At 32.5% G+C, this 23,507-nt stretch overlaps 1 protein-coding gene across 1 annotated transcript; it reads right to left on the bottom strand.

Annotated features, from left to right (window-relative positions):
* Window positions 1–10,185: 10,185 nt before the first annotated feature.
* LOC110991968 (netrin receptor UNC5C-like) lies at window positions 10,186–23,198 on the bottom strand. The gene is made up of 13 exons (XM_022257577.2): window positions 22,815–23,198; window positions 22,317–22,693; window positions 21,780–21,990; window positions 19,384–19,583; window positions 18,184–18,262; window positions 16,629–16,808; window positions 16,333–16,389; window positions 15,693–15,854; window positions 15,053–15,184; window positions 14,637–14,799; window positions 13,625–13,737; window positions 13,021–13,272; window positions 10,186–12,473 (listed from the first exon to the last, which is right to left on the bottom strand). The coding sequence occupies exons 1-13, from the start codon at window positions 22,885–22,887 to the stop codon at window positions 11,314–11,316; spliced, it is 3,159 nt and encodes a 1,052-aa protein (XP_022113269.2). The 5' UTR covers window positions 22,888–23,198; the 3' UTR covers window positions 10,186–11,313.
* Between the last annotated feature and the right edge of the window lie 309 nt (window positions 23,199–23,507).

Genomic DNA, 23,507 nt, shown 5'->3' with positions numbered 1-23,507 from the left:
TCTCGTTGAGGCTGTTGATTATTGTACATTTAATATCTTCTTTCATATCTAGCATGTCTTGTTTTTGTTGCTTTATATCTTGCTGCATGATAACTAACATATTTTTTATTTCCTCCATCGCCTGTTATGATGCACTTAGTGCCCTCTATGTAAGATGTATATATATTTTTTAAATTCTATTTGTGATATTCTTATATTAAAATTAAGTGTTCAGTATTTATTGAAAAATAAATTTTTGAAAGTTTAGAGTGATTCGAACTCGAACCCAATGAGAACGTCACCGGCACCGCAAGCGATTTGACTAACTGTCTTTACTGCATATGCTTGAAAATATCGTACAAGTTACACGCGTCACAGACACTAAATGAGTCAGTGTTATATTAAATGAGTCAGTCTTGACACTTGTGCCGTTATTTTTGCAAAAATTAGTTCACTTCACATCACTACACTATTTCACTTTAATGTTGTTCATTGTGCACAATTCCTGCATTTTAGGTATTCTTTTCAACATAAGTTATCTACAAAAGTCACTCGTTTGAAGCGTTGTGATTTTGGCGAATTATTTATGCTTTTACAATGTTTCTCGGCGGAATAACATTTACACTTTTTTATCTCGAGATATTACACCACTTTTCCTACTTTTGAAACGATATTATTTCTTGTTTGATTTTAAAAATACAAAGAATTGGGGACACGATACGAGTTGTTTTCCATCAGACAATACGATACAATAAATAAATAAAAAATGAACAAATGTGAAATGATACTTGCTACTGTCAATTACGTGTTATACATGCAACCCTTACATTCTAAGAGATTTCATTAAATACAGTCTTTGAAAATGTGAACTCACTATATCTAGTATACATTAGTATGCATTAAACAATCCATATTGCATTAGTATCAAACGATGTACCGCTGCTTCGAACTTTTTTAACAAGAATCGTTCTGGCACAGCTCCACTATAGGTCCTTTTTGAATGAGTGCAAATTGTTTTCTCTTTGGCAACAAACCAAACCGCTTTACCACCGCAAATGTTACGCAAATAAATGTATACTTTGTTTATGCTGATGTTAACGAAAGTATACAAAAGTGTATTATCTATTTACTACCTTATAAGTAGATCTACTGTCTGCTTCTTGTTCACACTATATTATAAGTAGGTTACTACTGCTGCTATAGAATAACATTTGTTTTTAATAATATGATTTACTCTATGTCACAGACAGGGAAAGACAAGATGTACATCAGTTACGGTTCCTTACAAGTTACCATAATAGAAAATACTTAATGAAAAACAGTGAGCTTCTTGTCGGTTCTTTCCGTCCGTTATACACCCTTAATTTGTGAACTGGTCAATGCAAATTTTGTGAATATATATTATATTTATGTAGGTCACGTATATAATATATATATAGTGGACATTTATTAAAATTTTAAAGGCTAGGTACTTTTATAGCGTGGGCGAGTTTGACACCAATTCTAAATAAATTTACATTATAAAATGAAAATGACATATATGGCGGATTGTGCGGATTTTTATAATTAATGTATCTAATTGCACTACTATCTTAGCAAATAAACTATTTAATTTGTACCTTGACTCATTCTGCTTTGGTTGTTAACGCACAAGGTATAATGGTGTTTACTAGATTCCTCGCGAAAATGTGTCTAACCCATGCTAGATGGCATTTTAAGAGGTTGTGTTTCTGTTTTAGTCATGAAATTTGTGATCGGGGATTGCAGATACGACCTGGCGTAGATAGTAGGTAGGCAGTGTTAAACAGGTCTAACTAAACTACTAAACTACTAGGTTTAAAAAATTTTAATGTTTTCATTTACTTGGAAAAATCGCTAATCAGAATGCTAATCGTCGTCTCGAGTACAAAAATTAGCAACAAAACATACGCAGAAGACATTCATTATATATGATATATATAATATGATAGATAAATTATATTTAAAAAAATAGTCTCCGACAAAATTTAACTCTAAATTCATATTAGGACAAAATTATCGTCGATTCGACCAATCGGTGCAATTTTTGTTTCAAGTGACTAAGGTTTAAAATTTTTCATTACTTAGTGATTACGTGTACAATTAATTAAACCATATTTTAAACAGATTATCTACTCCCAATAACACTTTATTTTTTTATTGTCAAATAGCCTATTCCATTGAAGTTATGTATTCCAAACGAACGCCGCGTTTGGAATAAGTATTCTACGGTATACGTTTTTCTGAGAAATTTATATGATAATTCAATTCATATCTACTTTAATACGTACGTTATATTAGGGGCCATACTTTGTTTAGGAGTCTGGAACCAGAGAGTACCAGTCTTTTTTTACGAAACTAGAGTAACTAGACTTAACCTTTTATATTTATATAAAATCATTTATTGTTACCTAATAAATAGTATTCGGAGATAATATCTGCGGTGGATTCAGGTCCATTCAGGTGGTGGTCCAGTAAATTTTGAGATTATTAGTTTTATATATTATAGAAAGTTTATTATAACTTTACAATGAATATTAATTTGATAATGTACTAATATATTCTCACTACAAATATTATAATAATTGTAATAATATGACTCATAATGTAAATAACTTCTGTGTAAAAGTACTTTTAAGACTAATTTGCACGATTTTATATGTGGCAGAAAATTTTGAACTTAAGATTCTATCACCATAACTATCTTGTACCAAATTCTTGTGAATAAATTATTATTATTTCATTATTATTGATTTATCTCCTAATACGTGCTGCCGTTAAACTTATATCTATAAAATGATATGCTAGTAATAAATGAAGAATATTGACGCAACATAATAATAGAGGATTCTATAGCCAAGCTAATAGATTAGCTTTTGGTTATTCTAACTTCTACAGAGCGTTAGTGCATGTTATGACCAATATAGGATTACATATCAACATCGTTTTCCTCTACGTGTCCCAGCAATCCCGACAGATATTGAATTTTTATACTGCGACATACAATGTTTATGGATATTGGGAAATACTAAAGAAATGTTTCATTTGTTATTATTTATTATTATCATTACTTGTATACGTTTTAGAGTGTTTTTGGATATCAATTCATTGTAACTGATGTAGAGACTTGTCATGTCTTCTAATAAATTTTCTGTTTCAAGTGCTTGAACATGAACATCACATGAGTCAATGTCTTAAGGCCTGTATTCACTTTGTTTTTCCCATTATTGTTCCAATGATCGTCCAATTATTATTTAGTAGCTCTGTTAAATAAATACAGTTGTCATATAGTTTGGCAGGAATGTTTCGAGTGAGGATGAAGGGAGGGTGCACGCTACGTCACTACGCTGACAACAAATCACCTGCACTAATCACTAATCAAAGTGAATACAGGCCTTAAAGTGACTTGGTTAACATGGCATCCGTCGCTTTTTAATATTTTTTTTAGATTAGTAAGCACATAACCGTCCTTACAAATAGTGGATTATTAAATAGGGATAATTTTTGAAGTGATTAGTTATCTGGGCAATTGCAACACTGCAGACAAATCCTTGAAGCCGTATTGATGTTGTGCAATACGCCGCCAGCACCACATTACAAAGCCTCTATGCTTCGACCCCATAGTGGGAAAATAGGTCTTGATGTATTTATAGAATACGTCTTTTGTTGAAGGGGAATATAGATATCTGACTCCATAAGTCATTGTATTATGTATATTTAATTCTAAAACTTTAGACATAAAAAGGAAGTATTTCACCGAAAACGTCAAGGAAACCGTACCTCGGTAACCAACTTTTAAACATTTCCTAATTAACCCTAGATGCTAGACAGCTACCACAGCTCTTTATAAGGAGCTTGAAGAGCTCGTGAACTAAGCACTCTCCAATTAGAAGCAACCCTCTATGAACTGGGGAAGTGTTTTTAAACGATTTCACGGCTATAACATAGTACCGGCATTTCAGACTATCCGATACGATGTCTTACGAGTACGATATATTTCAAATCGTCTACGTCGATAAATTATCTTTCAGCTTATTCTACGTTTTTAGAAAAAAACTAGACTAAAAAGCTAAAATTTAGACTTCAGGGTGACAGTTTCTTATGACGGTGTACGCGCGCATTTAAAATTTACTCTCATAATTTTTCCCTAACGCGCCAAAAGAAGTTACTTCAAAATATATAATTCCTACACTCCGTTGGCTCTGCAACCCACAATGAGTATTGGGGTCCGAAACGTGAAATATCCAGCGGTCCTGTGCCGCCCTATTATATTGCTGGCTTTTATATGTTATAGGTAGTTTGTAGCAAATATAAGACAGAATGGACCTGTCTTATATTTGCTACAATCTCTTCAGTTCGAAGACGTAGAAGGAACAAACTAAGCGGCTCTTACGCAGTCCAACTATTAAACCATGATCGACTATTGTTGAAATGTTTTATGGCATAAATTCTACTAGTCCGTTATAATGACCAAGAAATTTCGCTGTTAGAAATTGGTCATGGGAAAATAAATAATTTTCAGACATGTAGCATCACATGCATCCATGACTTCTATGATTTTGGCACATATTAGTAGATAACAACTCCTCAATTCTAAATATTTATCTGACTTTGAATTCTGGTCGTATCGGTTAACGTAAAATCACTCTACAGAGAGATGCTTCGTAGCGTTTGATACGCACTTTGGTAGAAAAGGATTAAAGGAAACTATTATTAGCTCTATTATACAGTATCTTTTCCATATAAATATTTTTTAAAGTGTACTTTAATTATACTAATTGCTTTGTTTGTCTTATATGAGGACGTAGAGAGATTTAAAATCAAACCACTAATACAAAATTGAAATAAAAAGTAAGTAAGCTTAAACGGTTCTGTCGACCAGTGCTCTCGGCTACTTTATACATTTTGACATTAACTAACTAAACTTAAGAAAACTAACCGACAGCTTCTAAACCTATATAAATTTTTGAAAGATTGAACATTTTCTAAGAAAAACGTAATTTCATATGGTCAGAATTCGACCTTGCCCCGAGACTTGAACCCGACACATAAGGCTTAGGGGAGAGAGAAGAGAAGAGCGTATCTAAATGGCCCACTTGCAAGCCAAGCCGTGAACACGTATTAAATCTAAATTTTGACGGAAAACCGTACTATATTCCCATTTGACCGCCTTCAAAAAACTCGGAGGTCGGCAATTTGACGCATTTATTTTTAATAGATCTTGTCTTTGATCCAAGACTGCAGGAAATCCCGTTGAGTTCGAAGGAAATTGAAGTTTTCTGGGAGCCAGTCGCAATTAACTTACACCAAGTCTTAATTGAATAACTTCTTTGTTAAAGACAAGTCTTTTACTCTGGACTTTTCTATTGAATTGTTTCTTAAACGTATAAAGCTCATTGTCGATAGCTGAACATTTTCGATAGGAATTTGTATTTTATTTGACATTTGTTTTTGTTTTATTTGAGTGATTTTATAAAACCTAATGAAGAAGAAACTATAAATATATTTTTAAAGTAAAAGACAATCTTTTGATCTCAATTTGTATTATTAGAAAAAAATCAATTTATTATTTATGTGCCCTCAACTTAATAGAATTGTTATATATATATGTTAAACTTCCCATTCACATAGTCAATTAAGAATGGCATAAAGTCCAAGGTCTGCGGATCGATTTGGCACCAACTCCAAGAATTTGTCCAAAATATCTACAAACATTTAATTCTTTTAATTACTATTTATTTAAAATTCGATCGGCCATTGCTTTACGAGGCCTGTCATGACACATATTATTTATCTTTACTAAATATTTGAGATAATATTATGACAGAAATTCATAATATGAAAAATTTAATATGCATGTATACAGAAGACAGCTGGTCTTAAATAGTAACGGAACGGATTTCCAAGAGGAAAACGAACTAGGGCCGACCAATAGAGTGATGGGTCGACGGGATCGAAAGGGCAGCTGAAAAAAAAACCGAATGGCGATGACAGAAAAAAATATTAGGGGGCCGCATTTTAGAGTAGTAAATTTTATTTAAATCAATTTTTGTTAAATGTATATCATAAATATGTGGATGAATAAATGCTTATTAATATGAGTGTATGTATGAAAACAAAATCCCTGTCTCATATGATAAATAAATACAATTCGTTTGAAAGCGTTAGAAATGTTTTCACGCGAATCACAAAAGGTAACAAATTATGCTCTTAACACACTGGAGGGTTCTGATAAACATTCGTAAGCTCAATGAGGTGTGAACAAGGATATGAGAGGCCTATATCTCAAAACATCGATAAATCGTCTTTTATTGTTCGAGAAATGTTTGTAGTTACATCAAATTTGCTTAGCGCATTACTTTATCATTCCAATTAAACCATATTAATTAAATGGAGAGTAGTATATTAACCGTCTTAGTTAGTCGTTAAAGGCATAGCCCGGAGGTTCAATGTTAGATTTTAGCAATATAGTTTGCCTATAATGGCTTAGTAGTTTCAGCGAGCGACTATCATGCCTGAGGTCGTAGGTTCGAATCCCGGCTGTGCATCAATTATTTCTAAGTGCCGAATTTCTACGTGTGAAGGAAAACATCATGAAAGCAAGCCACGTTAGAACCAAAAAATCACCGGCGTGTGTCAGGCACAGGAGGCTGATTATCTTCTTGCCTTTAAATTGATAAATGGTCATGAAACAGATATAATAATCTGAGGTTCAGATATAAAAAGGTTGTGATGCCACTGATTAATTTTAATTTTAATTTTAATTTTATAAATACTGGCCATATATTATATGTTTTAAATATTTTGGAAAGAAATTAATGAGGTAAGGAAGGACAATGCAGTTTTTAATTATGCTCGTTACAAACATATAATATTTTCTCTGTACTTCTTTATGGAATGAACAAATGATAGTGAAGAATACTGTACAATTTTATCACATATTTATTTATTTAAAATACCGCCCAGTAAAACAGTCAAACAGGTGACACTACATTAGGAAGAATCCACACAAGTTAATAAAATGTACACACAATGTACAAATACAAACATAACAAATTATTCGGAAAAACAAAATTATATAATAAAAATACAAAAAGTAAAAAAGAAAACTATTATACACAATAACAGGAAATTAAGGTAAAAAAGTGCACTAGGATTCCCGACATTGTGGGCCAGTCTTTTGACATGTTAACAATACTTCACTAAATGATTTCTATATAACACAAATTTATAATTTAACTATTTTGCACTATCAGAATATTTTCGCATTGTCGCATTGGCATTGGCTGTAAAGAGTGTGCTGTGCTGTGTATTTCTGAAATAAAATAAATAAATAATAAAATAAAATTTTCTGTATCAGCATGAGACAGAAAAGATTAATAATAGAATCTAGTAGTACTACAGAATTAGCTTCCTTGCCATGTAACAATTTTATGAAGTCCAACCGAGAATTCTCCGCGTCCTCTAAGCTCGTTGTAGTCCATAGAACCAAGAATAAATAAGGTCAGATACATAAGTAGGTAAAAAGGAGAACGTACATCCTAAGATAGATGTGCCTCAAATGTTCATATATGTATATAGGCCAACAAAAGGCATCAATGGATGATAATAGTACTGTGTTAAAAGTCAGTGCTTCACGCATACCATACACCCTCATCTTTATTAAGGGCTTTCTTTAATAGAAATGAAAGGCAGCTCGTGAAACCCTCACTCAACTCGCTTGCCCAAGTTATAAGATATAGATACAAAAAAATACTGGAAATATATATATTTAGTAGCAGTGATGACCAATTGCCTTCAGCGTGCGACTCCCGACTTAGCGTCGAAAGTTCGATCCCCGGCTCGAGCAATGGACTTTCTGTCTTTGTGCGCATTTAACATTAGCTTGAATGGTTAACGAAAACACGAGTGGACGGCGTGTGTCGAGAAAGATCTAATCGAAATCTGACAGACTTAAAAAGATGTTGCTCCGCTAGGTTTTTCAAGCGTTATAGAAGACTGATAGGTAATTTGCGTATTAAGAAAATAAAAAAAAAAATGTTTAATAGATACAGAAATCAGGGGCGAAGAGCAATGTATGTGGAATGTTACATTTGACGTAAGAGTACTTTTTTTTAAATAAAGTAATAACGTTAAAAAAAGTCAAAGCTCGCGAGTGCGTTGTCGGATAAGCAACTTTTTTTTAAATAAATAAAACACACTAATTATTATAAATACACAGAAATTTAACCCGTACGCTTTAACTCATGCCACACGCCAAACCAATACAGAGCAATGTTGATATCAATTATTTAACAATGCAATCGCGGGTGCCTCCAGCCCTCACGTAAATACTTTAATACTCTGTATCCAGGTCAGAAAACACGGGATCCGTGTCATACAAATTATTTAGCATTACATTTTTGCTTTAATATAAATGCTGCTGATATCATGTACGAGTTGTCCATTTTCTTATTAGTGAGCACACTCCACCCTAACTATAGTCTTCTCAAAACATAGTAAAATGTATTACCAATTAGGTAAGTGACGATACAATGTAATCGCGGCACAAAAGCAATTTTAACTATCGTGAAAAGTTGACAATTGACATAACGAACACATGACGTCATCAAACCATGAATTCTATTGAATTAAATAGTAGTAGAGTTACGAAAACTTATAATCTAAATCGAAATTCCAATCAAAATTTCGTTAACGAAATTCGTTGTACCGCCTAAAAATTATATTTTTTACTAACACTTTCGCTCGTTATTCGTTAATTCTATGAACGACTAGTGCTAGTTTTTTACTCTAAAACTCTGAAAATTAACAACCTTTGAAATAAATTATGGATTTGAAACTACAGTCAAAACAAATAGTCATCAACATGACATGATCGCTTTAAACAACATACCGGTTATATTGACCAAAATCAAAGGTCCCGGCTAAATTTTATGTTCGTCGGATATTACTATCGGTTTTAACTACCAAATATGAGTAGTCCCTCCAAAGTAGTTATAATAGATTTCGTTTGTATCTATAATCTATATAAGTACATATTTATGCTACCCATAATGTTATGGGTTCAATTTCTGGAATTTGCACTGCAAATCGCCACGCCGTAAGACATTCTGCAATTGGTATGCTGGTCATGTCTGCTGAGAGAATGTATGTCTCGCTTGTATATCTTATATTTTAATATATAAAAAATAGACAGATCAGTTGAAATATATTTAGAGTCTTTACAACTTTCTTAACCTAGACAGTAATAATAAAAATTTCTAAATTAAACTAAATTTAATTTAAAAATGAAATAAATCAGTGTCACTACAACCTCTTTTGGTCTTAGCCACAGATTTCTGAATCTGTTTCATGATCTATTTTTAAATCTAACAGGCAAGTAGGTGATCAGCCTCCAGTGCCTGACACACGTCGTCGACTTTTTAGGACTAAGACATGTCACTTTCCTCATGATGTTTCCTTCACCGTTCGAGCAACTGTTAAATGCGCACATACAAAGAAAGTCCATTGGTGCACAGCCGGGAATCGAACCTACGACATCAGTTATGAGTGTCGCACGCTGGAGGCACTAGGCCAACACTGCCCAATTTAATTTAAAAGTTTGTGTCATTTTATGTCTTCCCTGTGGCTCCTTCAATTCTGGCAGCATTTTATCGGTGTCTTTATTTGTTGAGAGAATAAATCCAAGGTTAACCGGTACTATCTATCTACCAGGCGCCAACTTCAATTTAATTAGCGCCTGTGCCCTTGAACTCCAAGGCCCAAGAGACTTCACTCCAAAGGGAAGAAAATCATTAAAATTTCTATTATATCTTTTGATTATATGCAAGAACTAGTTGAAAAGTATTGATTTGAATTTTATGGAAGAAGTACGTGACTTTGATTAAATAAAAAAAAATTTAATCAATTTAGTAAACTATTTGGAAATTACTTTTCACGCAAGTGATTTGTGTCATTTTGATTTTAATTTCTAACAATATCGGTTGAAAGTAAGTTTTGAATTTTTGCTTTTCTTTTAAAAAAGGAAAAATTAAAATTGTTCTCAAACATCACACATACTAAAAGGAGGATAATCAGATACATATGAAAATATTATGTTAAAGAACTTAAAAAGGCGCAACTCTAACCAGTTCCATAGAACCTCACAAAATTTTCATATATATCTAAGTGTTATAAATAAAAGTCGTATATATTTTAAAAATTTATTTCAAAAATTTAAACCACTACTATTCTTATCTATACCATTCTATTGGTTCTCTTTACATAGCTATTATGTTTAAAACATACTCTTTTGTTTGGCCTACATATTTTACAAAACATTACGTGTATTTGTAAACTGAATAATCGGATTTAAGATTTAATACCGAATCTGTAATAATTCCTTACTTATAAACGCGATCAATGTTGTTAATAGAAATTATTAAGCGTAAATTTTTCATCCGATAAATCAGTTTCTGAAATTGTCATTTAGACGTTGACGTTAACGAAACTAATCAATTGTCGAAAATAGAACAATTGCTTTGAATCATAATGACAATTGACATTTAATTTCAACTTTACATTATTACATGTGTGCTTCAATCATTATAATATCTACAATGTTTTCTTATTACTTTGACCATGGAATTGATGAGTAAGAAATAATCACAGCGGACGTATCGCTTAATAATCATACATACTACCTGTAAAATTGTGGGTCAAAGTAATCTAACCGCGGCATATCAAAAGCGATTTCTATTATCGAGAATAGTTGACAATTGACATAAGAAACACATGATGACGTCATTTAACCATAAGTCCTATTAAACTACTAATTCGTAGTCTAAAATGTTTGCCACAGTTCATCAATTCCATGAATGACAAAAGTCTTATTTATAGTCAAAATATTTACTACATTTGAAACGATTGTGCGTAAAAAAATAATCACTCGTGAAATCAATCTAAGTTTAGACTATTGTGTGCAATTGTTACACATAATAAAATCATATAATGAGAGGTTCTCAATGTAATACTCGTATGTAATACTCAACGTAACACAAATAAAATTTCACTGTTTTTATGTCGATTGGGTATTTTTACTTACTGTATAATGCTTGAAAGATTTAACGGTTTTTTAATTATAGATTAAAGTTCAGAAACATATTTTTAAATAACTTCCTGCCCCATCATAACTAAACAATTCTAATAACATTCTTAAAGTCTCTTTAATCTCATTCTGATAAATCGTGTTTACGCCGTAATGAAAACAGAGAATTTTATGAATAAGGGGAATAAATTGTATTGCATTTTCCATCAATTATAAAACGTATGATCAGTCTAATTAGGAAAGCATCGTCGTTCAACAACCGTCGCACAATCCACCCTTGACATCTCTCTAAAAATCCTCGACAAATTAACCAACATATTCGCATCGTTGTTCCTACATATCCACAGATTCAATATATTCTCCGTGGGTGAACACGTGTTCGAGAAATAGTAATAATACGACGTCAATTTCAATTTCTCAGCCAGCAATCGCCAATCGTTCCCTTTCGACGACTGGCTGTCCAACAATTTACACAATATCACCCTATCGGACTTCGTCAACACGTTAATCCTATAATAATTATTGTCCATCGTGTAATTTCTGTTTCCGTTTCTGTAAATAAAATCATATTTTTCCTCCTTTTTCGATAACGACGAATAATTGAATGGATTCTCGAGAATATTAACTGTATAACCCATCTCCGTGCCCGAATAGCTAAATCGTTTATTACAATTGAGATTCGAATTAAAATCGTTCGTTTTCAAATTGAAATTGACGGAATTCGATTGTTTCTGTTTCTGATACACCGTTATGTTCAACTCCAGGCAATTGATCGCGTCGATTTGGGTCAACGCGAAAACACAGTACAAAGACCTAACGCTCATGTTCCATACGTGTAAGTACGAAAGCTCCTGGTACTTGGCTTCCGGTTGTATTTTCCAGCCCGTTCCTACATCCCGTACGTTGAAGCAGAGATCGGAGCAATTCTCTTGGAAATACAAGGTTTTCGGTTCGCACAATAAGTACCCGCCCGCGCGCCTTTCATTTTCAAAACACTCGTAGAACGCGTACGGTGTGTCATTGCACACTCTGACATTTAAGCAATAATGGTCGTCGCTGGTTTTGTTAACAAATATGCCTAGCTTCAAGAGTTTTGCATCTAGGCCATTGAAACTTCGGCCGATAAGAACGAAGTCACTGAGAAATTCACACACCAAATAAACTTTAGTTGGATCGACTTGAGCGAATATTGGTGTTCCCGGAGTTTCTTGACCGAGTGTTAGAACTTTTCTCCATTCTCTTGAATTGATTTCCTCGGGCTTTTGCAGTATTGAGAGCATCCAGCTGGAGCTCTTTAGGGCGGCACAGTGCGGGAAACTGAGGACGACCCCTTTAGAGAAGTGGAAGTTTTTGGGGCCGCATCTTATTACGGGGCTCAGTTGAGTTTCACCTGTAAGGAATGCTTAGTAAATAAAATTCAGTAGTTAAAATAAAGGCCAAAATAGGAATAAAAATAAACGAAACTCATAATAATCTTCACTTTAAATATGATTTTAGGAATATAATATTTAAATAAATTACTGACAAGCTAATCTATTTTTAATTACTGTTAAGTAGGTCGGAGTGATATTTTAAGGGTATTGAAATATCATCTGGGTCAAGTTATTAGTGAGCAATCACGAGGTGAAATAAAGGTTGAATACCTTAATAACTTTGGTAGTATAAACTGAAATATTTTTACAGAAAAGTCTTTTTTCCAACACATTAATATATATTACTGTGTGACAAGTTATGGAATTAAAACTTTTTTTTTAATTGACCAGTTCTTAAAAAGCCCGCATCGCACTCGCGAGACTTCTGACAATGTGAGTGTGAAAAAAACAGTACATTTGGACTCCATAAAAAACACCGAAAAACATTAGCGGCTCTTGTCCCATTCTGGAACGCAATTAAGCGGGATATTATTAAAATATAAAGCGTAGACTTTTACAACCTACCTTCTTGTAATATCGGCCTATTCCATTCTTCATCGGTGACGTCAAGGGAGAAGAGTTCCTCCCCTTTCTCCACAACCCCATCGGGGATGAACAAACTTACTCCACACTTATTCAAATTCAACCAATCGCCATCGCCCAAAACAATCTTCGAAGTCGTAGTTTCCAAAAATTGATTGACTTTAGAATCTACGGAAGCGTGGTTTTTTAATGATGGCGACATTTCTACACTTTCATTTCCATATGATGAGCCGGCTGGAAAAGAATTGTCTTTAATTCGAAGAAAACTTTTTATTTTTGCTGATCAAAATATTGGGGAAGACACATTTCTATATTAGTTTCATTCATATTATTTTAAGGTTTACAACAATAATTATATGCCTGCGAAGCGAAAGCATGACGCTACTGTTATAAAATAAAATAAAAAATCAGTGACGCTCAACCTCTTTAGGTCTGGCCTCAGATTTCTGAATCTGTTTCAAGATCATTTTTTAATCGAATAGGCATTAGTTAGTAAGTAGTAAGTTAAGAAGATTTAGACCATAAAAGAGTATTTATATTATGTTAAACGTTGGAAAAGTTATATGATTTAATAAATATTACTCACAACTCAAGAAGCAGCTTGAGTCAGATCTCTCAGATTCGGGGTCTTTGCAGGCGAAAATCTTTTCGTTCGGCTTCCGCTCTTGGCTTACCTCGTGGTCTATTGGTGACATATAGCTGTAACAAATCCGTTACAATACTAACTACAAATATAGAACAGAAATGTCGACAACACTCCAATGTACCGAAAAGTTGAAAATTTAGGTACATTCCCCGTATATTGCGTAAAAACGGAAAATAAAGAAATATGACTGTAATAATTCTATAAAGTATCTACTAGTAAAAAGTTTCAATATTGCCGTGTTTTGTATTATTAATGGGGCTTCTAAACGGGCCATGTTTTGCTGCAACATGTTTATTAATAACACATTGAACAACTTCTCTCCGGTAAGTCAAGCGAGACGATCTGTATGTATAATTAACACATTCGTATTACATTCTCAAACTCTATTTTTACTTAAGAATTTTTTGTCCGTAACCAGCAATTAGGTCTGTATGTATTGTCTGTGGTTCAGAGATAAATTGATGTAATATTTAAAGTAGATCTGTATTATACATAAAATACTCGGAGAAATTCTAAATCTCCAAGAAAACCTATCTTAAAATCCTAGATAAACTTCTCTCTTATTTTTAGATTTTAGATTATATTATTTTATTTTATTTTAGATTATTATTAGAAACGTCTAAAAGTTAAAGTTTTAAACTAATGTTACCTACTAATATCTCGAAAATAAATAATAACAATAATAACAATTGCAAATTAGAAATATATTAAATAAGCTTTTTGTATTTCTTAATTTAGTTTATTGTATAATTTATTTTCTCTTTAAACATTGTAATATTTTTTTAATGTTGTGCACACTTGTCATTGATGCACATGCAAGTATTGTGTTTTGTATTTACGTCTCTTTTCTGTATGTATTTTATATGTGTAGTTAATGTGGCTTTTAAAAAAAATGCATAATAACTAATAGGCAAAGCGAAAATGTTTATTATAAACTAAACTTTAAACTGACCTGTTAGCCAATTGAGGCACTTCATACAAATGTTCATGACGAATACTGGAATTTGGTGGTCTGTGCGTTTGTCTTGCTAATGCTACTGTCTGAAATTCCTCATGAATCAAGTCTGGCTGGTTTGTAAGTGTTCTCTTTATTACGCTACCAAAATAATTTGATCCTACAAAAATATGAACGTATTATATTACGAAACTTATGCTGGGATTTTGAATGTTATATTTTATATAAGGATACTGCTATTGAAACTTTTTAATTTTGTGTGGCATTTGCTCAATATCGTAAGACAAGAAATATTTTTACTTAAATTTTGCGTAAACTGTAAACATCACAAAATTTACTTGATCATCGAACGTCAAATGTCAATTGACAGCTGTAAACTGTCAGCTGTCAAAATCTAAATATACTATAATTACCTGGCGGCGGTTTCACATAGGGTGAGTTTTCAGTCATTTTAATTTTCATATATTTTATTACTAACACAGCGACTATAATGAATATTAGGAATGCTATCGATACTATTACGAATAAGGGCCAATATGATGAACCTGAAAACGAAAAACATGTCAGAAATGGCTGAAAACAGTTTTTGTTTGTATGTATTGTATTTAATAACATAGTTGTTTGTTCTTTAACTAAAAAAAAAACAAAAAATAATTTTGAAGTTCTGTCATTATTATTGTCCTTAAACAATGAACTTGCTAATTTGTATACATAAAAATGTCACCTTATACATAATGATGTTTTAGTATGACAACCAAACTAAGAATTAACATTCATGCACTAAAATCACCAACATATTCATTTATGATATAAAAATTGTGTTTTTTTCAAAATTATCTCAGTCTAAAAATATTAATCATTTTAGGGTCCACATATGTAGTTAGTTATTTCGTTTCGTTTATTCTGGTATATAAACAATTGTCTATCTTCTCATCACAGGCTCAACACAACATGAAAGACAGAGACAAGAGTATTCAAGTGCACTACACATTACAAACTAAGTTTTAAAATTTTCTTGTAAGGACGGCAGGTTGGTATAAAAAATGTATGTACCGTCATGTAGCAGATCAGATTTCGATGTTCGAATACAAAGTGGACATTGTGCGACTTGATAATCCTTTCCCAGACAGGCCGTGCTTGTAACGCACCGCCTACGACGCGTTTGTAGACAATCGGAATCGCAACGAGACCACTCCGACCATTTCGACCAACGACCTATAAGGCAAAAATGTCTCGAAACATCCCAGTGACACTCTTTATAAGGCATACATTTCTACGTCTGTTTCATTGATATTCTATTCAAACTTTGTGCTATACATTTTTTTAAATGAAATTAAGTAAAAATATCGTCTACTATAAATACTTTTCTATTTCTTTCTGGACTTATAAATATAGTGTGTGCCTGGAAAAACAAATATTTTCAAATGCAAATTTTAACATATGTATGGTCCTCTTATTTTTACCATTTTTATATAAATTGCAGCTGGTTCCACATGGTGTGGTGTACAGAAAAAACAGACTTAAAAAACGCTCAGTCGTGGAACGACTGACGTGGAGGTGATACAGGTGGTACCAACACGTAATAGAATTCCTAATTGACTAACAGAACAATGTGTTATGTGAAAGCACAACCGTGCAATACTACATCGGATAATTCGACGTAATGAAAAAAAATATTAATTAAAATTCTTACCAATAATAATATCCGATGATTCATCAGCCAGCTCATCCAATGAGTCTACGTAAACATCTGAGATAAAGATATTATTTATTTATAAATTAATCAATCTGAACTACTCTATGAGCAAGATTCAGCTGAGGTAGCACCAAGTATGACTGAATATTATGAAAGAAAAAGTCAGATAAAGATAATTTAGTTTGATTTATATATTACATATATATACATTTCAGATATGTGTTAGACTTTCTACACTTCTGAATTGAGGTTATCTTGTCTAACTGAATAAGGTTTAAAAAAGGCTTCTTTACCCAAATCACAGTCAAAACAATCCTGCGTTCTCTGAATACTAGGTCCTACGCACGCTTGACCGCCATTCATAGGTCTTGGGGAGGTGCAGGTCCTCACTCGTCTCCTGCCGCGACCCTCACGAGGCTGTCCAGCACAGAAGCAGTCGCTCCATGTAGACCATGCCGTCCATCCTCCATTCACTAAAATATTGTTCGCAATTATAAAGATGTCAGAAATTGATTGTATTTCTTGTTTTATGTTGTACAACGAGAAGTGATACCCTAGTGGTTTCAGCGTGCGATTCTCAGTCAGGTCATAGGTTCGATCCCCAGTTGTGCACCAATGGACTTTCTTACTATGTACGCATTAGACATTGACCGGTGAAGACAAATATCGTTAAAACAACCGGCATGTCTTAGACCCAAAAAGTCGACGGCGTGTGCTACAGGAGGTTGAATACCCACTTGCTTATGAGATTGATATATGATCATGAACCAGATGCAGAACAAGACCGACCTATATGGCGGTATCACTTAACATCAGTTCGATAAAAAAAGACCACCGTAGAGACAGAGGAACAGGCAAGTAACTCCGTCAATATTTTTAATCTCCACGTTTAAGGTTCACAAAGACATTGTAAGGAACTGTAGTCATTGACATTCTTATCAACATGATTCACTTTAAAACGCTGATTCATAATAATAAAACAACAGACTAAGAATTCGCAGACAAAACACTTTCTTTCATCATATTTTATGATCTGAAAAATAAGCATTGTAGCAACTAAAGCATTTTTATATGTTGCATCAACCAAAGAAATGCATTTTCTTTATTTAAAATTTTCAAATTACACAGATTAAAGTAGGTATGTATTATAATTTCAAAGTATTTATTTAAGTATTGCAAAAAAATTTATGCAATACTTTATTGTATACTGGAAGTAATTCAGTAGTTGGTATGATGAAAGGATTTTGAAGTTCAAATGAAGAATTTACAATTGTTTCGTAATTAGTTTATATATTTTTTTAAAAAATTGGTGGCAACGGGACTCCCCTGATGTTATATACAACGGTATCACGCTGATTTTTATTATCACGAGTGTCCATGGCCCCCTGCCCAAATCTCAATACCAGAGAGCTATACCGGCCTGAATAAGTTTAACAATTGGTACGCTCCTTTCTTGAAGGACCCTATGTCGTATTGGTTCGATAAGAATTCAGTAGCTGGTTTCACATAGTGAATAAAAACACAAAACAATACACAACTAGCAATGTCCATGGGCAATGTTAGTTTGAGTATCATTTAACATCAGGTGAGCCTCCTGCCCGTTTGCCCCCTGTTCTATAAAAAAAATATATAGATGACCAGTAAGGTATATTATGAACGTCATCAGAAAAATTTAAAATATTAGAAAGTCAATATATACATATTTATTTTATTTTTAGGCTTAAAATATTTTGTATACACTAATATCTGGTTATCGTTTGTGTTAGTATATATTATTTACAGTTAGTATGTATCAGAAACCCTCTCCGGTAAAGATACCTACTGTCTTGAAATTCGATAACCACTCACCGAAGACCGTTAATAAGGCGGGCTCAGACATCCTTTTCCCCGCTACGTTCTCAGCGACGCAGGTGTAGTTCGCCATATCCTGAAATTCAACTTGTCTAAGCAACAAATTTTATCTTTAACAAAAAATGTATGCAAATTTATTCTACGCTCAGATGTTGTTTTTCCAAACCTAGATGAATCGTATGAATGATTACAATTTCAAGCAGTTTTTTACGATAAATGACATGAAAGAGTCCAGTATCTAATATTCGCAACATATAATACTCATTTGAAATTTGAAATTGTACAACTATCAATATATAACATATTTAATTAATTAACGTATAAACTCAGGCCAGTGACATATACACTATAACATAAGCATTAAACCACTGAAATTGCACATAAAAGGTCATAAAACAAATGAAACATTGTCGCTCCATAGATAGCCGATGAAAGAATCTGTTATTGACGAGAATTTCCCTTCCAAAATAGGTGTGTTACTATATTCGAATATGAATTAAATGACGATGATGTGTGATTAACCTAATTTTTGTTATGCATAGTTTATAATTGTTTGATTTATATAATATTTTGTAATTTAAATTTCATATTTTTTCTTGGTATATTAGTAAGAAGTGTAGCTGGTAGCGAATTTATTAAGTTTAGAATAATATATTGAAATGTTTTTTTTTTCATAAAAAGTATTTGCGTAATAGAAATGAATTTTTAAATTTTCCACGTGTCGAATAGTGAGTTTTAATTGTTTTAAGGTAATTTTCCGTAAAGTAGTTTTCATTTAATAATCTTAACTGCACTTTCTCTTGTATTTAAAGCATATTTTGATGACGACGCGAATAAATGAAAATATACAAACACTCAAACAGTGCTCACTTTTAAGAAATTATTCTTAATTAAAAATAAACAGTGAACACTATTTATTATGACAAATTATAAAAACAAACGATTTCATCATGCACAATATGTAATTATAAAATATTATTAGAAGAACAAATAGACGTATGTATGCCATAGACCTGAAAATTGCATACAAGTTACTGTATTAAATACATAACATAACCTTAAAGTACTAACATATAATATCAAGTCATGATAGTGGAGTGCATTCGGTCGTTTTACATCTGTTTTATTGGTACAATAAATTAATTAATCAAATACCTAAAGCAATAAACCCTATATTTATCGTAAATGTAATCTTACCAATAAAGTGGCCTGTTTAATAACCAAATTGCCATCTTTAGTTATTTGTACATTGTCATCGGCTACGACGGGTCCGCCATTTTTCAGCCAATACGTCTGTGGAAATGGCGCGGCTTGGGGTGGTTCACAGCGGAATGTCACTCCGCTATTCAATTTCACCAGCTGTGATTGGGGTGCTAATACGAAATGCTTCTTTATATCTACAAATATATGTAATAATATATTAGAGTAGAGCAGTATTGACATGCCGTATATTGACTTAAAACATATTATGAAAAAAAAATTAGAAGTTCTAAACAACTTCTAATTTTTTTTTTTACGGATGAAAAATCACTACGTTTGGAGTTCAACATGGTACAAAATTAATAAACAATCCATAAACGTAAAAATTAAATTCAGTAGAGCCTTTTTATGATATGGGCCTAATCTGTTTCATGATCATTTGTTAATCTATTGGCAAGGTGATCAGCCTGTGCATACGAGGTCAACTTTTAGGGTCTGGCCAAACTCCCTCATGATGCCTCCCTTCACCGTAAGAACAAGTGTTAAAAGCGCAAATAGAAAAAACTACTATTACACAGCCGGAGATCGAACCTACCACCTGAAGCCTGTAGGCCAACATTGCTTTTAACCTATAGATATGTCATAATTTAAAAAATTGACAAAAACTATCGAAAAAAAGATTTTATTTGACCAGAGACAAACTATGGATTTAATGTAATTTAGTTATTTAGTTTGATATATATATTTAAGCTTTTAGTTGGCAAGCAATTTGGGCCGAAGTTACTAGACTATATGCCGCTAAAGTATAATTTCAATTGTCAAATATATATAAATTTCTCATGTCACATGTTCATTCCTATACTCCTCCGAAACTACTCGACTGATTACAATATATATATTATCAACCACTTATTTTTTATTTAAGAACTTATAATTTGAACTCCGAGGTTTTTTATAGAAAAAATCACAGAAAACCCTCTGGGGTAGCAAAGCAAAAAGTTCCATGTTACTAAAAGGATAGGCATTAAGGGGAAAACGAAGTTCGCGGGGGCAGCTATTATGTATATAAAAAACATTAAATTTAACACATTTGTGTTAAAAAGGCAAAAAAGTGCTTGAATTAGCCCGAGTGCCAAAATTATTACTAGTTCCTTCAAAGAGCTTTTAGGGAGGCTCACATGGGAATGTCACTTTTCAATTTCACTAGGATTGGGGTGCTATTGTGATACGCGTATATATATATATATAAACATATTGAAGTGAAATCTTTTTCACAAAGTGATTTATGTCGCAAAAAGTATTGTTATATTTACAAAGATGAAATGAACGAATATATAATTTGTACATAATTGTTTTTTTTCATTTTTCAGTTTCATTTTACACGATTTATTTGATTTATCTCATTTAATTTATATTTGTAAACATAATATTTTATTAACAAGAATCATATATTAATGAACTTAAAATATAACCGGGGATATAGCTGGTACTAGGACGCCAGCAATCAAACTATTTAATTTATAATGATTTCAAGTGAAATGTGTTTAGATATTGTGTTAAATTCTAAGGGAGTTCTTAGATTATTACTTTTAAGATACTAAGATGTAAAATTCATAATATAATTGTATTTCAATGAAATAAATCATTGGCTAGGATTTTTTGTGTGTTTTTTAATTCATCCATTATAATATACGTATACCGACTTCAAGGCAAACTATTTTCTTAGTTACAGGCTCACTCTCGCCCACCCGGAAGGTAAAAATTGGAATACTATTTACTAAAAAGTCCCTAAGACGAATTGGAAATACTTCAGTAGGCAGCTGATTTCATACAGCGGTGATGTGCGACAAATATTGCCTTAAGAAACACTCAGTTCTGGAACGGCGAAAGTCAAAGTTATACGGATGGTATTTTTATTCTGCCTTGACGTCCCATGAATGTATTTAAAGTTCTTAATATAAATTATTTATTTAAGGCTACTATCCTGTCTCGAGAGTTTTTAAGCATTATCAGTAACAATTATCCTAAAATATCAATTTTTTATATAGCGTATTCTTTCGCCTAAAAATATTCTTCTATTATTCTAAAAAAAACACTTTTATTTAGGAACATAAGATCATCATGGTATCACTTATTCAGGTGACTAGACAGAGGGTGTAGGCCGAGAGAAAAAGCTGGCGTAAAAATACTCTCGGTACTGTTATAAAAAAAAGCAAATCATCAAACAATTCTACAATATTTAAAACAAATATAGCAAATTAATTAGAAGTAGCCTGCCCAGCACTAGTCCCAGGCCCTTTTATCAACTAGATAATCGCTAACTATATAGTAAGCCTTATTACACACCTTTTATTTATTACATTTCTGAAACTAATAACGTCTATTTAACTTACAAGCGAGCTCAATTGTCGCAGGCTGACTCCACACATGACCTCTGCTTGTCCAAGCAAAGCAAGAGCATTGGAATTTCTCACTTCCAAAATATTCATCGACTTTATCTCTTGTCACTTTATATTCCCCTTCAATAATCCTAACTCCAGTTTGAGGGTCCACGAATTCGAAGTTCGTTGATGGAGTTTTAACTCCATTACAGTTAAAATATACCTACAATAATACGATATTAATAAAATAAAATCTTTGGATGGGAGTAATATTACTTCACATTGAAATACAATTTTGTTGTGTATTATGAAATATGAGACTGTCTCACCAAGACAAGAAGATTTATATTTAAAATGATTAGGGCCTATTAAAATGTGGCGATATTAACGTTATATATTAGTCTTAATCGTCAAAACGTTAAGTTAAAAAATTAACCATTAAATTGATTTTATTGTTTGCCTCAAAATCTTTAATATTAAATTATGTTCCATAACAGTAATCATTATCAAAAATTCTTCGAAATTTGCTATTTATTTAGCCTTACTTACATCTAAAGCATTTGCAGCGCTGCATTTTAGAATAGCTGGCTTATTTTTAACAACATACGTATTTTCTGGTTCAAGCAAGAATACTGGTAGATTATCATTAGCTGGATGTAGTGGGATCTTATCATCAATGTGTGATTCATCGTTTTTAATTGTGGTCTCGGTTGGGTCCTTATAATTACTATCTTCATAGTCTAAATAGGTTTGTTCTGCTTCATCTTCTTCCTCATCCTCTTCCATTTCCTCGTGATTGGGAAATACAGCTGGTAAAAAGTAATCTTTAATTTCACCCTTTGGATGGGTGGTAAGAAAGTCGAGAGGTTTCTCGATTTCTTCTCTAATTTCATTTTTCCTTTTGCTACCTTCATCTTTTTCAACATCTAAAATATTTTAATGCTTTAACTTTTGTATTTCTTTTAGTATATTTACATTTGCTCTATCATAAAAAGAGATCAGTGCTTTAGTTAAGACAGGTCTCAATAATGAAGACAGTTTACTTACTCGTCACCGCATGCCCATTAATGAAAAATACCAATTGAGCGAACACTAGGTAAACCAGAAACTTCACTTCCATTTATAAGTGATATTTTTAAACTTTACATAGACACCATTCCTCTTTTGGAATGTATACTGTTCCATATCCACTATCACATTTTTTTCAAAACTAAAAGGAAATTCGCGTAAAAGTTTCGGATTTCTCGTCACATCGCAATAGGAGTTAGCGTCACGGGGTGCGGAATTGTACTGAGGGTGATTCGTAAATAATGGGGTGACTGAATTTCCAAGTGGCAAAGTTGTGCGCGCATGCGTGAAAAGTTATCCCTAATCGACGAAGTTGGGGATGTGATAAATGCTGATGAATTGATGTTTTGAAGTTTCGAGACTCATTAGCAATTGATGGACCTCAAAATTAAGAGCTTTTTAGTTCGCGTCTTTCAATTTTTTTTATCTTTATAACATATTAAGAGCTCATATTCTAATTCGTGTCATCTTGTCATGAGAACCGTTGAACATTTCAAACTTCATACCGAAAAACGGTGAAGTTTGATTGGCGTTCTGGAATACAAACCTTTTTAATAAAAATTTAATCAATTCAAACAATAATTTATATATCCTGTAAAACAATGTTTTTAATATATTCCTTTTAAATCCGTCAGCAAATAAAAGACCACTTCATAGCATATAAAAATCACA

Source organism: Pieris rapae, chromosome 16, assembly GCF_905147795.1.
Source record: "Pieris rapae chromosome 16, ilPieRapa1.1, whole genome shotgun sequence".
NCBI classification, from domain to species: Eukaryota; Metazoa; Arthropoda; class Insecta; order Lepidoptera; family Pieridae; genus Pieris; species Pieris rapae.
The sequence above is the reverse complement of the archived record's forward strand: the minus strand, read 5'-3'. Positions and strand labels throughout refer to the sequence as shown.

Excerpts from the sequence above, each read along its gene's own strand:
- LOC110991968 (XM_022257577.2), bottom strand. The coding sequence starts at position 22,887 with ATGGAAGTGAAGTTTCTGGTTTACCTAGTGTTCGCTCAATTGGTATTT. Across the intron at positions 16,809-18,183 it reads CGCCTTATTAACGGTCTTCG|TGAATGGAGGATGGACGGCA; the intron begins GTGAGTGGTTAT and ends ACAATATTTTAG. Across the intron at positions 15,185-15,692 it reads ATCTGATCTGCTACATGACG|GTTCATCATATTGGCCCTTA; the intron begins GTACATACATTT and ends TTTCGTTTTCAG.